At 44.9% G+C, this 14,783-nt stretch overlaps 2 protein-coding genes across 7 annotated transcripts in view; one reads left to right on the forward strand and one right to left on the reverse strand.

Moving 5' to 3' along the window:
* The window catches only part of mrpl33 (mitochondrial ribosomal protein L33), a 72,527-nt gene extending 62,565 nt beyond the window's left edge, over window positions 1-9,962 (forward strand). Inside the window, exons 4-5 of the mRNA XM_078213529.1 lie at window positions 2,934-3,040; window positions 9,684-9,962. Coding sequence (XP_078069655.1) covers window positions 2,934-3,040; window positions 9,684-9,733 — 157 coding nt within the window. The 3' untranslated portion in view covers window positions 9,734-9,962. The remainder of the gene's footprint in view (window positions 1-2,933; window positions 3,041-9,683) is intronic.
* Window positions 9,829-14,783, reverse strand: part of rbks (ribokinase) — a 154,535-nt gene continuing 149,580 nt past the window's right edge. For 4 of the 6 annotated variants that reach the window (XM_078212256.1, XM_078212257.1, XM_078212255.1 and 1 more), the window contains one exon: window positions 9,956-10,173. In XM_078212256.1, coding sequence (XP_078068382.1) covers window positions 10,000-10,173 — 174 coding nt within the window. In that variant the 3' untranslated portion in view covers window positions 9,956-9,999. Of the gene's footprint in view, window positions 10,174-14,783 lie in introns of all 6 variants that reach the window. The other 2 variants (XM_078212260.1, XM_078212258.1) reach the window with 2 other exon arrangements.

Consider the following 14,783-nt stretch of genomic DNA (forward strand, 5'->3'; position numbering starts at 1 on the left):
ACGCAGAGGGACCTGGGTGTGCAAGTCCACAGATCTTTGAAGGTGACGTCACAGGTGGAGAAGGTGGTGAAGAAGGCATATGGCATGCTTGCCTTTATAGGACGGGGCATAGAGTATAAAAGTTGGGGTCTGATGTTGCAGATGTATAGAACGTTGGTTCGGCCGCATTTGGAATACTGCGTCCAGTTCTGGTCGCCACACTACCAGAAGGACGTGGAGGCTTTGGAGAGAGTACAGAGGAGGTTTACCAGGATGTTGCCTGGTATGGAGGGGCTTGGTTATGAGGAGAGATTGGGGAAACTGGGGTTGTTCTCCTTGGAAAGACGGAGGATGAGGGGAGACTTAATAGAGGTGTATAAAATTATGAAAGGCATAGATAGGGTGAACGGTGGAAAGCTTTTCCCCGGGTCGGTGGTGACGTTCACGAGGGGTCATAGGTTCAAGGTGAAGGGGGGGAGGTTTAACACAGATATCAGAAGGACATATTTCACACAGAGGGTCGTGGGGGCCTGGAATGTGTTGCCGGGCAAGGTGGTGGAGGCGGACACACTGGGAACGTTTAAGACTTATCTAGACAGCTATATGAACGGAGTGGGAATGGAGGGATACAAAAGAGTGGTCTAGTTTGGACCAGGGAGCGGCGCGGGCTAATTGTTCCTGGTTTCTCGTTTCAAGGCTTCAATCTATGATCATCTTGCTGGTGCCAGTACAGAGCGAGACTGCGGATAGTTGGGAACCTGTCTCGGGGGCAGGGAATTCATATGGTGTTCGTGGAAGTGGAAATGACTAGGGTTGGGAAGCATTTTCCGATCAGGGCCATTGTGATCTCCTGGACTCGTTTCGATCGCCTCAGGGGGTCGGAGAGGAATTTCCCAGATTTTTTTTCCCCCATATTGGCCCTGGGGTTTTTCACTCTGCGTTTTCGCCTCTCCCTGGAGATCACATGGTCTGGAATGGGGGGGTGGGGGTGATTTAATAGATTGTAATGAACAAAGCATCGTAGCTGTGAGGGACAGCTCGGTGGATAGGATATTGGTATGTAGATAGGCTGGAAAATTGGGCGGGGATCCTGGATTCAGGATTCAATCCTGGACCGGGGAGCGGCGCGGGCTTGGAGGGCTGAAGGGCCTGTTCCTGTGCTGTATTGTTCTTTGTTCTTTGATTTTCAATAAGGGTATGGTAATATTGTCATTATGTTAATGGACTAATAATCTGGAGACATGAGTTCATATCCCATCATGGCAGTTGGGAAAACTAAATTCAAAGAAATAAATCTGGATTAAAGCTCGAATCGGTAATAGTGACCATGAAACTGCCAGCTTGTCATAAATTCCTACTGGTTCATCAGTGTCCTTTAAAATCATAGAATCCCTACAGTACAGAAGGAGGCCATTTGGCCCGTCGAGTCTGTACAGACCACAATCCCACCCAGGCCCTATTTCCATAACCCTCATTTACCCTGCTAATCCCCCTGACACTAGGATCAATTTAGCATGGCCAATCGACCTAACCCGCACATCTTTGGAGTGTGGGAGGAAACCGGAGCACCCGGAGGAAACCCACGTAGACACGGAGAGAAAGTGCAAACTCCAAACAGACAGTGACCTGAGGCTGGAATTGAACCTGGGTGCCTGGAGCTGTGAGTGCTAACCACTGTGCCACCGTGCCGCCCTCCTTTAGTTTTCCTTTAAGGAAGGAAAAATGCCGTTCGTACTAGGTCTGGCTTATATGTGACTCCAGGCACACAATCTGGTTGACTCTCTTAATTGCCTTCTAAAATGGCCTAGCGAGGCATTTATTCATATGAAAATGCTGTGTGGAGTTTGCACATTCTCCCCGTGTCTGTGTGGGTTTCCTCCGGGTGCTCCGGTTTCCTCCCACACTCCAAATAAATGTTGGCCTTCCCCAGCAATGCCCAAATCCCATGCAATGATGACAAAAAGTGGGAAAATTAGGGATTAACGGGCTCATCCTAAAATGTTGTGTATTATGCCTCCATTTTCACTTTCTCATATTGGGAATCATTTCCACAATGGATTGCACCAATGCTGTCCCTGTGTCAGCTGGCCTGCTTCTGTGAGACCAACCACAACTAATGCAAGACATTATGTTCCATACTCTGATCACCTCTGACCCCACCCAGCATAATTTTATGGCTCCCAGCATAAAGTTACACAACAGCAGATTAGCTCTGGTCCTTCACTTTGTCATTGCAGGCCACACCTTACCAATGACAGGGAGGTAGTGGCACAGTGGTATCGTCGCTGGACTAGTAGTCTAGAGACCCAGCGTTATGACCCAGGGACCCGGTTTCGAATCCCACCAGGGCAGATGGTGAAATTTGAATTCGATTAAAAATCTGGAATTATTAAGTCTAACGATGACCACGAAACCGTTGTCGATTGTCGTAAAAATCCATCCGATTCACTAATGTCCTTTAGGGAAGGAAATCTGCCATCCTTACTGAGTCTGGCCTACGGGTGACTCAAGATCCACAAGCAATAATTACCCACTAAAATGTCTAGCAAACCGCCCACTCAATTCAAGGGTAATTAGGGATGGGGAATAAATGCTGGCCCACCCAGTGATGCCCACATCCCCCGAATTAATTTAAAAAAACACTTTAAAAATAATACATTAGTTAAAAGCACAGTTGCCACATAAATATGAATCCTTTCTTCCAATTCCCCACCATGTTGAAGCCTGTTAGCTAATATCTTCCATCTTGTTACTTCCTTTCCTAAGAACACTTCTCTTTGGCTGTGCTGTTCTCTGCATCCACTTTTCCACTCATTTAGTGACCCTCCCTTTTAAAGCACTGAGACAAAGTTGTGAGGAACGTTAAAGAAATATAATTGCTCACTGATAAATGTCGATTTGCCTCACTTACTGGCAGAGAAGGATCTCACTCGTGTTGCGTTGAATTTTCCCAGGTCCATCCTTGTGAGGATGGTGAGTGCAGCCGGAAGTGGCTACTGCTTCAATGCAAAGAGGAGCCGGCTACGGGAAAAACTAATCCTGAGGAAACACGATCCTAGAGGTAAATTGTAATGTGTAACTGCGGCACCTGGATGGAGAATGCCTCACAAGTTGGTGTAGTCTTTGGGCACCCTTTACTGGTGTCAATAACTCTTTTATCAGTTCATTTTAAATTATAGCTCTAGCCAGCCATTCCTTAACTATCATATGTTAAAAATGTTATGTCCATGCATCCTACCCTAATTATATCTTTCTAACACCAATTCACCTGAATTCTACACATGATCTTAATTTCTTTTGTGAAACACCATGAAAGATTGACTGATACTCAAAATATTCACTCTCTGAATTGCTATCTTGCTAACAAAATGGTCTAATACAATCCAGAACGTCAAACAGCATGTTGCATCTCTATTCTTGTCCTCTGTTGGCAGTGGTCAGTGTGCACAACATATTGCCAACTGAAAATGGGATGACTCATTACAAGACAGAAACGGGCTGCTCAGCCAACCAGTCCAAGTTGTTATTTATTCTCCACACAAACGGTGGTCCTTATCCCATCTGCCTGCACCATATTCATTTCCCTTTTATACCCTTTTCCTTCAGCTACTTACCTGTCTTGTTCTTAAATGTCAACCTGGTTTTTGTTTCAATTATTCCCTCCGATAATGCATTCCACAGCCTCACAACCCTGTATGTGTGTATGTGCCTTAAAGTTTCTCCTAGTAACTACATCAACAGTGCTGGCCTGAGGAAGAGTTTAAATCCCTCTTGTTGACATTTGCAGGCTGGTTCTCTACGGCAGTGTGATACTCACTTCCCCTTCATCTGTGGCACTCAGGAGACTGGCTCTGGGTTTCCTTCCACCGTCTGCTAGTTTAGGCACAGCTTTCCCTAGGGGGTGAGTCTGTTGTGCTGTTTGGCAAATCAACCAAAAAGCATGACAGATATCTGAGAATTTGCGATCAATGTCTGTGTGACTCCTTACTTTCTCTGGTCCAAATCCTCCACAGTAAGATCTGAACAAGACACAAGGTATTGGCCTTACTGTAATGTTTTTATAACTGGTCTTGAATTTCATTTAGTAAATTGGTACTGGACTTTTTAATTTAAGTACATAGAGCAGCACAGTGCAACACAGGAGCAGGCCCTTCGGCCCGTGAGGTGCCGAACATGATGCCAAATTAAACTAATTCCTGCCGCCTGTCCATGGTCCTTTTCCATATATTCCTTGCATATTCATGTGCTTATCTAAAAGGCCCCTATCAGATCTGCCTGCACCTCCATTTGTGGTTGGAATCCACTGTTAGATTAAGTAATCCAGGTCAGAAAACAATAATGTTCCCTGTACTGTTTTTCAGTAATGTGCCTTCAGCCCTACAAAAATCTCAGTACTCCTCCAATTATGGCCTTCATAATCGCTTCACTATTGGCAGCCAACCTAAGGCATTCCATCGCTAAGCCTCTCCACTTCTCTCTCCCTCCTTCTTTCTTCCTTTAGAATTCTCCTTAGAACCTACTTCTTTTAACCAAGCTTTTGTTATCTGTCCTATGATCATGTAACATGGGCGGCACGGTAGCACAGTGGGCGGCACGGTAGCACAGTGGTTAGCACTGCTGCTTCACAGCTCCAGGGACCTGGGTTCGAATCCCGGCTCGGGTCACTGTCTGTGTGGAGTTTGCACATTCTCCCTGTGTCTGCATGGGTTTCCTCCGGGTACTCCGGTTTCCTCCCACAGTCCAAAGATGTGCAGGCGAGGTTGATTGGCCATTCTAAATTGCCCTTAGTGTCCCGGGATGCATAGGTTAGAGGGATTAGTGGGGATATGGGGATAGGGCCTGGGTGGGATTGTGGTTGGTGCAGACTCGATGGGCCGAATGGCTTCTTTCTGCACTGTAGGATTCTATGATTTCTATGATCTATGGCTCAGCCTCAAATGTTATTTAATGGTACTCCTGTGAAATGCCAAGGGATGTTTTAAAGGCACAATATAAATGCATATTTTTGTTGTAAACTCCATGGTGGCACGGTGGTTAGCAGTGCTGCCTCACAGCGCCAGGGACCTGGGTTCGATTCCCGGCTTGGGTCACTGTGTGGAGTCTGCACGTTCTTCCTGTGTCTGCGTGGGTTTCCTCCAGGTGCTCCGGTTTCCTCCCACAGTCCAAAAGGTGTGCATTGGCCATGATAAATTCTTCCTCAGTGGACCCGAACAGGAGCCAGAATGTGGCAACTAGGGGATTTTCACAGTAACTTCATTGCAGTGTTAATGTAAGCCTTACTTGTGACACTAATAAATGACAAAAAAGTTCCTGGAAGAATATTTTCCTACACAGCACCTGAGTAATATGGTGATGTTCTTTTCACACTGGCATTTCTTATGATCTTGGTACAACAGGCAGCCAAGTTTAGTGCTGTGAACACTCACCTATTAGAAGCAGCGAATCATCCAAAAACATTAGCCCAGACCTTCCGATCAGGATCGTAAATCCTATTTCTGACACCGATCAGACAAAGCGAAAAGCACACACACACCTTCCTCCCAACTTTTCTGAGGGAAGATTCTTCACATCCAACTGAATGTATCAAATTTTGTAGGAAGCTGGTCAGAGAATTGGTGCAGGAGCCATGCTCCCTTTTTATGGCACTATCTGCTGTATTCTGATAAACATAGACTCCTACAGTGCAGAAGGAGGCTGTTCGGCCCATCGAGTCTCTACCGACCATTCTGGAATGGATAGAGGATTGACTGACTGGCAGAAGGCAGAGAGTGGGGATAAAGGGGTCCTTTTCAGGATGGTAGCCGGTGACTAGTGGTGTGCCTCAGGGGTCGGTGTTGGGCCCACAACTTTTCACAATATACATTAACGATTTGGAAGAAGGCACTGAAGGCACTGTTGCTACGTTTGCAGATGATACAAAGATATGTAGGGGGACAGGTAGTATTGAGGAAGCGGGGAGCTGCAGAAGGACTTGGACAGGTTAGGAGAGTGGGCAAAGGAGTGGCAGATGGAATACAATGTGGAAAAGTGCGAGGTTATGCACTTTTGAAGGAGGAATGGAGGCATAGACTATTTTCTAAATGGGGAAAATGCTTAGGAAATCGGAAACACAAAGGGACTTGGGAGTCATTGTTGAAGATTCTCTTCAGGTTAATGTGCAGGTTCAGTCGGCAGTTAGGAAAACAAATGCAATGTTAGCGTTATGTCACGTGGGCTAGAATACAAGAGCAGGGATGTACTTCTGAGGCTGTATAAGGCTCTGGTCAGACTGGTGAGCAGTTTTGGGTCCTATATTTGCTGGCCTTGGAAAGAGTCCAGAGGATGTTCACAAGAATGATCCCTGGAATGAAGAGCTTGTTGTATGAGGAACAGTTGAGGACTCTGGGTCTGTACTCATTGGAGTTTAGAAAGATGAGGGGGGATCTAATTGAAACTTACAGGGCACTGCGAGGCCTGGATAGAGTGGATGTGGAGAGGAAGTTTCCACTAAAGGAAAAACTAGAACCAGAGGGCACAACCTCAGGCTAAAGGGACGATCCTTTAAAACAGAGATGAGGAGGAATTTTTTCAGCCAGAGAGTGGTGAATCTGTGGAACTCTTTGCTGCAGAAGGCTGTGGAGGCCACGCTGTGAGGCAGCAGTGCCAGCCACTGTGCCACCCACTTTTGGACACTTTTAAGCACGTCACTATGATGGTGAACGCAGCGATCATGGAGAGTTTGCAGGTCGGAGGCACATTAGTGGGAATCAGGACAGGGAACGATTTTTATCTGGCCTGGATGTTGAATGTTTGTCTCATCTTACAGTAAGGAGTGGATCCAGTAACTACTTTCTCAGTCCTGGATGTGATCCTCCAAATGGCAAAGAAAAGCATTCTGATAATCTGTTGCTATGTGATGATATAATATTCTAATCCTTCACTAAACATGTATCCACTCATGGAAACAATTGGACATCAGTTGTGGCAGGACATTGGTTTGGGTGTGTTTCCTTTTTTAAAGAAAAAACCTCATGCTGCTTACATCATGCATTCGAGACTTTTAAATGATAGGTGCGGTTCCAAAGAAAAATTGGGCATAAGAAGGGTTGAGAAAACATTTGCGCACTGTGCAGTACTTCAGAGCTGGGCTGTGGTACAGAGTCTCTTCTGACTTGTTAAAACTTGAAAGACCCAAGGGCTTAGTGTTATTGCAAGTGTCATGTTATTGAAAACTGAACTTTGAGGGCACTTCCATGCAGAGCTTTTGGCTTGAAGCGGTTTTGGAAAACTTTACTTTCAGCGCTTGTAAACATTTTAACTTGCGCTGTTGAAATTGCTCTAATGGGCAGAGTGGAGTTATTTACTTCCTTACACTTTTGTAATCACTCCATTTGGTTACTACTTCCTCCCCTCCACCTTTGAGAAAAGAAATGGCATCAGTGTCTTGAAATAAGGCCCTTTGAATACATAGAACATAGAACATAGAAAGCCACAGCACAAACAGGCCCTTCGGCCCACAAGTTGCGCCGATCACATCCCCACCTCTAGGCCTATCTATAGCCCTCAATCCCATTAAATCCCATGTACTCATCCAGAAGTCTCTTAAAAGACCCCAACGAGTTTGCCTCCACCACCACCGACGTCAGCCGATTCCACTCACCCACCACCCTCTGAGTGAAAAACTTACCCCTGACATCCCCCCTGTACCTACCCCCCAGCACCTTAAACCTGTGTCCTCTCGTAGCAACCATTTCAGCCCTTGGAAATAGCCTCTGAGAGTCCACCCTATCCAGACCCCTCAACATCTTGTAAACCTCTATCAGGTCACCTCTCATCCTTCGTCTCTCCAGGGAGAAGAGACCAAGCTCCCTCAACCTATCCTCATAAGGCATGCCCCCCAATCCAGGCAACATCCTTGTAAATCTCCTCTGCACCCTTTCAATGGCTTCAACATCTTTCCTGTAATGAGGTGACCAGAACTGCGCGCAGTACTCCAAGTGGGGTCTAACCAGGGTCCTATAAAGCTGCAGCATTATCTCCCGACTCCTAAACTCAATCCCTCGATTAATGAAGGCTAGTACGCCATACGCCTTCTTGACCGCATCCTCCACCTGCGAGGCCGATTTAAGAGTCCTATGGACATGCTGCTGAGTTTGCATTAAATTATTTTGTCTTTTAAATGGCGATATCTGGTTATTTTCATTGTGTTTCTGTTGAGACTGCACACAGATGAAATTCGTACCAATGTGTAATATTGCGCATAAGCACTGGAGCTTAATTTCAAGGGACAACAGCTTCCTTTGCCAACTAGTGTGGCAGGGGGGTGGGAACCAAAGGGTAGGCGTAGATGGGTCAGATTCAGATCAGGAAATGGGAGTGAGGATATCAGTTAGTGATGTAGGCAGTGATTCGGAAAGACAAAAGAAACGAGGGTTAAATAGCACCCAGCAGAGGAAATTGATGGGGTCGAGCTGTTTTACTTTAATGCAAGGAGTGTTATAAACAAGACAGATGAACTAAGGGCAAAGATGGCAGCACAATGTTGTACTATAACCGAAACCTAGCTAAAGGAGGGGCAAAATTGGCAGCTCAATATCCCTCGATATAGATTTTTCAGGCAGAATAAAGTGGGTGACCAAAAGGCGGGGAATAGCATTATTGGTTAAATAATCAATTACAGTTGCCACTCAACTGAGAGTGAGTAATGCATTTAGGGAGGCCAAACAGTAAGAGGGAATACACAATAAACAGGAATATACTGAGGGGTGGATGAAGTGACAGATCATAGCATGCATGTGCACAGGTCCCTGAAGTTAGTACTATAGGTAGATTAGGCTGTAAAGAAGGCCTATGAAATGTTCTCCTTAATTGGCAGAGGTTTAGAATACAAAAGTAGGAATATAATGATGGAACTGGATGAGACACTGGTGAGGCCACAACTGGAACAGTTCTGGTCACATTAAAGGAAGCACATAATTGCTGTGGAGAGATGCAGACAAGATTTACTCGAATGATGCCAGGGCTGAAGAACTGTAGCTATGAGGAGAGATTGGGGTATTTTCCTCGGAACAGAGAAGGCCGAGGGGTGACATGATTGAGGTGTACAAAATTGTGAAGGGGTAGAGATAGAATAGAAATCTGTTTCCCTTGGCAGAGAGTTCAAAAACCAGGAGTCATATATTCAAGATCAGTGGAGGTAGGTGTAGAGAGGACGTGAGGAAAGACTTTTTTACACAGAGGATGGTGGGTGTCTGGAATTCGTTGCCCAAGTTGGTGGTGGAGGCAGAGATCCTAAACTCTTTCAAAAAGATCCAGACCGAGCCCCGCATCTTAAGTATTGTAAGCTATGGGGCTGTGGGCTGGGTGCAGGAACGTGGGATTAAAAAGGGCACCTGGGTCTTTGGATCAGCATGGACAAGATGGGCCAAATGGCCCCCTTCTGTGCTGCATAATGATTATGGTTCTGTGGTTTACTGGCATAGCTATTAGCAAAATATGTCCTTTTTTACCATTTTAAACAAAACTCCAGCTATTAGCTGGATGTTCAGTAAAAGCAGACGAGGGTGAGATGTTTATGCTATAACTTGCTAAGCAACTGCAGCACATACGATGATTCCCACATCTGTTGTTCTGTGTGATCAGATGAATTACAAGCAGCTGCTAACTTGCTACCAATTTTGTTTCAGTACTGCTGTATCGTAATCACACTTTTATTTCCCTTGCAGTGAACAAGCATGTCCTTTTCTTTGAAAAGAAGAAGATCAGGTCAATCTGATGCAGGGAGCTCAAATGGACTGACTTTGTACAAGAACAATTTAAAAATTGAAGATTTCCTTGAAATAGAATGAACACATCTGTAGCTTTGGGATGACACAAAAGGCGATGGTGACATTTCCAAAGGAGACGATAACGTGACAAGTGGGAAATATCACACTTCTGCATTTTTATTTACAAATTGTTATTTTAATTTAAAAAATCAATAAAGTTAAGTATGAAGACTGCCATCCATTTCTTCTTCTCCTGAAACACGCAGTTTTTTCCCTAGAAGAGTTCCTGTGGGAGCTGTGCTCTGTAGGGGTAGCTGGCTTGAGTTCCTTGTGATTGAACGCTCACTGAGGCGATGTCACAGGCCCTTCTGCTCATTTCTTCCAGCTCCATGCAAGGATAGTAAGCCATGTAGAATGCCAGAGCGCCCACAAAGCTGTCACCTGCACCCTTAAAAGTAAGTTTAAAAAAAACAATTAGTTTTTTAAAATTCTCATTGACTTAAAGATCTAATGGCAATTCGTTTTGTGAGCTGTGATATAGTTTCCTGCCGTTTTGTGTCTGAGCTAAACTCACAATTACTGCCTTTGGTAACCAGCATGAAGTTCTGGCTTACTCTCCCTCCCTACTCTTCTTTGTTGGGAAATAGCCTGTCGGGTAATGGGGAGACCTGCTACTCCCAACAGAGAGATAGGCACCTCCTGAGATGGCAGTGACGCTAGGTGGTAAATTCTATTCTACTGCCTCCCGAACAGATTCACTGAAACAGAACTCCCAGCGAAACAAAATTGGACAATTCATTAGCCCGTAACTTCCTTGCTGTCAGATTGCCAATCCGGAACGATTTACCTTGCTGGATCTCTGGACCGGGAGGTGTCCCGTGTGGGGCTCGGTCTGGATCTTTAAAATAGTTACTCTGAAGCTTGAAGGAGTTAGATAGATAGATAGAACAGTACAGCACAGAACAGGCCCTTCGGCCCACGATGTTGTGCCGAGTTAGAAGAAGAAAAAGCAATTCTGAGTAAGTCGGAGCGTAATACTGGCAGAAACATCCAAATTGCTTTGTCGAATGGTTCCCAATCCAGCGTAGTTGGCCAGGGGAAGTTGGCACTTCTGGATAATTGCTTATCTGGAAATTTCCAAGAGGAATTCCCCATTGCATCACAGGGGTTCTCCCCCCTCCCTCCCCATCCCCCCCAATCCCTCCCTCCCCATCCCAAATGCGATACTAGGGAGCCATGACGTTCTGACCCATTGTATACTTTTTGTAAGTCCAGCAGATTTGAAACCTGACCATATTTATAGTGAACTTACTAAAATGGTGTAGGATAGACTGTTAATTTTAAAATAATAAAGCTTGAACAACCAAGAGTGTAATAATCAGGTTCAATCCACCACTTGGCTTGCTGTTTCTACATACAATTCAGGTTGTTTGGGGCTCAACTTATTTAAATGAATAAGAATAATCTCCTGAAGCAGCTAAAAGCACGCTGGCAAGTCAAGAAATCTGAGCTTCCTTGAAACAAACTCTAAGGTTCTAGTCCTGCTGTTACCAAAGGGGTGTTTGGCAGTCAAATGATACTTTGTCAATTTGACTCCTATTTTGAAAGGAATTGTATGAATAGATTGAAAGACGATAGTAAAAGTACACAGATAGAGGTTTAAACATTCTGTGGAACAATGTAGTCTCATTTCTGATAGGCCACAGGAATGTTATCTGGAATGCGATTGCAATGCCGTCTACAATTACAGGAATTGTGTTAAGACATTGTCCTCGGTTTTGCTCAGTTATGACCTTTTGAGGGTCATGGAGGATACATTTTAGTTGGTAGTAGTTAGCTACTTCCCTTAAAGTTTAAAAAGTTAGAATCTGCGACAGTGTTAATTAAACATGCTCTATTGGAAGGAGCAGAACACAAGTGAACTTTGACCACTTGGATTCCACATAACTTTTTCTTACTAGTGAAAACTGGCAAGGCTCAGGCTTGAGGCATAGGAAACCACAGAAGTTGGGTAAATCAGGAAGCAGGTTGTGTCAAGACTGGGGGCAAGATTTTCAGCCTCCCTGCCGTGTGTTTCTTGTGGTGGGAGGCGGCATGTCGTTTGCCGTCAGGGGGGATCTTCTTGTCCCACCCCTGTCAATGGGACTTCCCATTGAATCCATCCCATGGCCACAGGGAAACCCACAGTGGGGTCCACCGCCAGCACGGAAGGTCGAAAAGTTTGTTTTAAAATCCAGATGATGGCACAAGAAAGGCTGAGGTCCTTGAAAAGAATAAGTTTGTGTCGGCCCCTGCTACGAATCGGAGATCTGGACTCGGACAGGGCAAAGAAATGGCAAGAAAAAACATCAAGACTGTGGGCTACCACCTCTCTGAGCAGTTTGCCTTAATTTCTTTTCCACTGGTGGCTGCATATTCCCTGCTTGCTGAGTGGGGGAGGGTTCAGGCTCTCAGCCCTCTTGCGTGACTCTCTTGCCAGTGCTCACCAGGACTTCCAGGTGCAGTCTGCTACCACACCACATGAATTTTCCTCAGGGGAACTGGCAGACTATCAGCTACTGGCAGCAAGCCAGTCAGAAATGTATCATGACCTCGACCAAGGAAACTGAGCTCGAGGTTGGAGGGATGTGCATTATTCACTCAACGGATTGAAGAAATTCCAAGCCCTACTGTCAGAAGTGTGAAGGAGAAGATTATAAAAGGAGATTTGATAGACAAAGAAAAGATGTTCCTATTAGCTGATGATAAAGGACTAAGGGACACACTTAAGATTTTAGGACAAGAGGTGCAATATGTGGAAGAATGTTTATATTGCAACGAATGACCTAGAGCTGGTTGCCTACAAGGGTGGTGGAAGAAGAGATAATGATTTCAAAAGAAATTTGGATGGACACTTGAGGGAAATGAACCTCCAGGGTTATTGAGACAGAATAGGAAAATGGGACTAAATAGGCTCCTTGACTGAGAGCTGGTATAGACATAAAGGGTTGCATGGTCCCCCTTCTGTGCCATTATAACTCTTCATCTCGACTTCATGCTGTCTCGAACAAGCACAGTTATTCAGACCACTGGAGGATTATGTTGAACTTGTAAAGGACATTGATTCAACGAAAGCTGGCGTATTGTGCCCAGTTCTGGGCGTCACACTTTAGGAAGGATGTGAAGGCATTGGAGAGAGTGCAGAAAAGATGTGTGAAAATGCTTCGAGGCACAAGGAACTTCAGATATGAAAATTGGAGAAGTTTGGATTGTTTTCCTTGGAGAAGGCTCAGAGGAGATTCAAGAGAGATATTCAAAATCAGGGATCTGGACAGATAGGGAGAAGCTGATCGAGAACGACGGTACAGATTTAAAGTGATCTGAGGTAAAACTTTATGCAGCAAATGGTTGAAGTCATGATTGTAGTGTCTGAGAGGGTGGTGGAGGCAGGTTCAATTGAAGCATTCAGTAGGGAATTAGACTGAGGAAGAATGTGCAGGGTTATGGCACTAAGTAATTTGCCCTTTCAGAGAGCCGGTGCAGACACAATGGGCTGAATGGCCTCCTTCACTTTAATAATTCTGTGATTAGCTGGTCAAGAAACTTCATGAATGTCATGAACTTCAAGAAACTTCATGCTTCTTACCCACTGTGCAGTCTTTTAATCTATTCTCGTGAAAACAAGATACATTGGTTATGATATCTAGGCTGCATAGCTCAGATCAGAATCCCCGCAGTGCAGAAGGAGGCCATTTGGCCCATCGAGTCTGCACCGACAATAATCCCACCCAGGCTTTATCCCTGTAACCCCACACATTTGCCCCACTAATGCCTCTAAACTATGCATCCCAGGACACTAAGGGTCAATTTAGCATAGCCAATCAACCTAACCCACACATCTTTGGACTGTGAGAGGAAACCGGAGTTCCCAGAGAAAACCCACGCAGACACGGGGAGAACATGCAAACTCCACACAGACAGTGACCCAAGCCGGGAATCAAACCCAGGTCCCTGGCACTGAGAGGCAGCAGTGCTAAGCACTCTGCCATCGCGCCGATGAAAATGATATAATTGATATTGAGTGCAAAGTTAATCATTATTCATATGATGATCTAAGAAGTGGGAGCCAAACCTAAGTTCAGGAGGGGAAGATCCTGAGAAACTGATATAATTTTCTTTTAAACATGGGAAATTTAGTGTTTAGTAAAGTTAAATTTCAGTTCAGTTCCTCGCAGAGGATTGCTGCTGAAACTGGAGGCATTCAGCGTTTGTGGTAAAACCTGGGTGTGAAGAACAAATTTGCAAAATGCAAGAAAGCAGCAGGGCAGGGTGGGTGAGGTGCTGAGTGGGATCTGTGTTATAACCCCTACTGTTCCTCATTTGCATTAACAACTTGCAATCAGGAACTCTATCTATGCAAATTGGTCGAGTTTGCAGATGATTCTAGACTAGGAGGCAGATTGCGACCGACAGTATATTGGTGAGTGAAAACATTGTTCAGGTAGAAAAAGGGTGAAGCAATAAGAGAGCTGAGGTTTTTTCAAGAAACACGGAGATCGGATGGAAAAGTGGAGTTGGGAGACTGGCCACGATCTTGTTGAATGAGCAACTCGAGAGACCGTATACGAACATACGGAATAGGAGCAGAAGTAAGCCATTCAACTACTCCTGCTCCTATTATGTAGCAGATTCGTCACTCAAGAATCTTAAGTACTGGAACAGCAGTCAAGGCAAGTACAATGCTGAACCGAATGGACTAATCAGAGTCTAAATAGAAATTGTGGTCGAACTATATTGCAGTTTTGTCAAACACCGTGTCTTTCTGTTCACTGATCTACTGGCTCTGGAGACAGTTTAAGGAACAGCCAGAATGGCGCGCACAGTTTGAATTATGAGAGGAAAAATTTGGACTCGCCGTACTTCAGAGGAGTTGACTGGAAGGTGATCTTATTAAACGAGATAGAAAAGGCAGATCAATAAAATTTCTTTGAACTAAACCGTAGGCTGCAAGGATGAAAGGGAGATTTAGGATTGCTATCCAGTCGTGTTTCACCAAAATAATAATCAACACATGAACAA

This window comes from Mustelus asterias, chromosome 5 (genome assembly GCF_964213995.1).
Source record: "Mustelus asterias chromosome 5, sMusAst1.hap1.1, whole genome shotgun sequence".
In the NCBI taxonomy this organism is placed as follows: domain Eukaryota; kingdom Metazoa; phylum Chordata; class Chondrichthyes; order Carcharhiniformes; family Triakidae; genus Mustelus; species Mustelus asterias.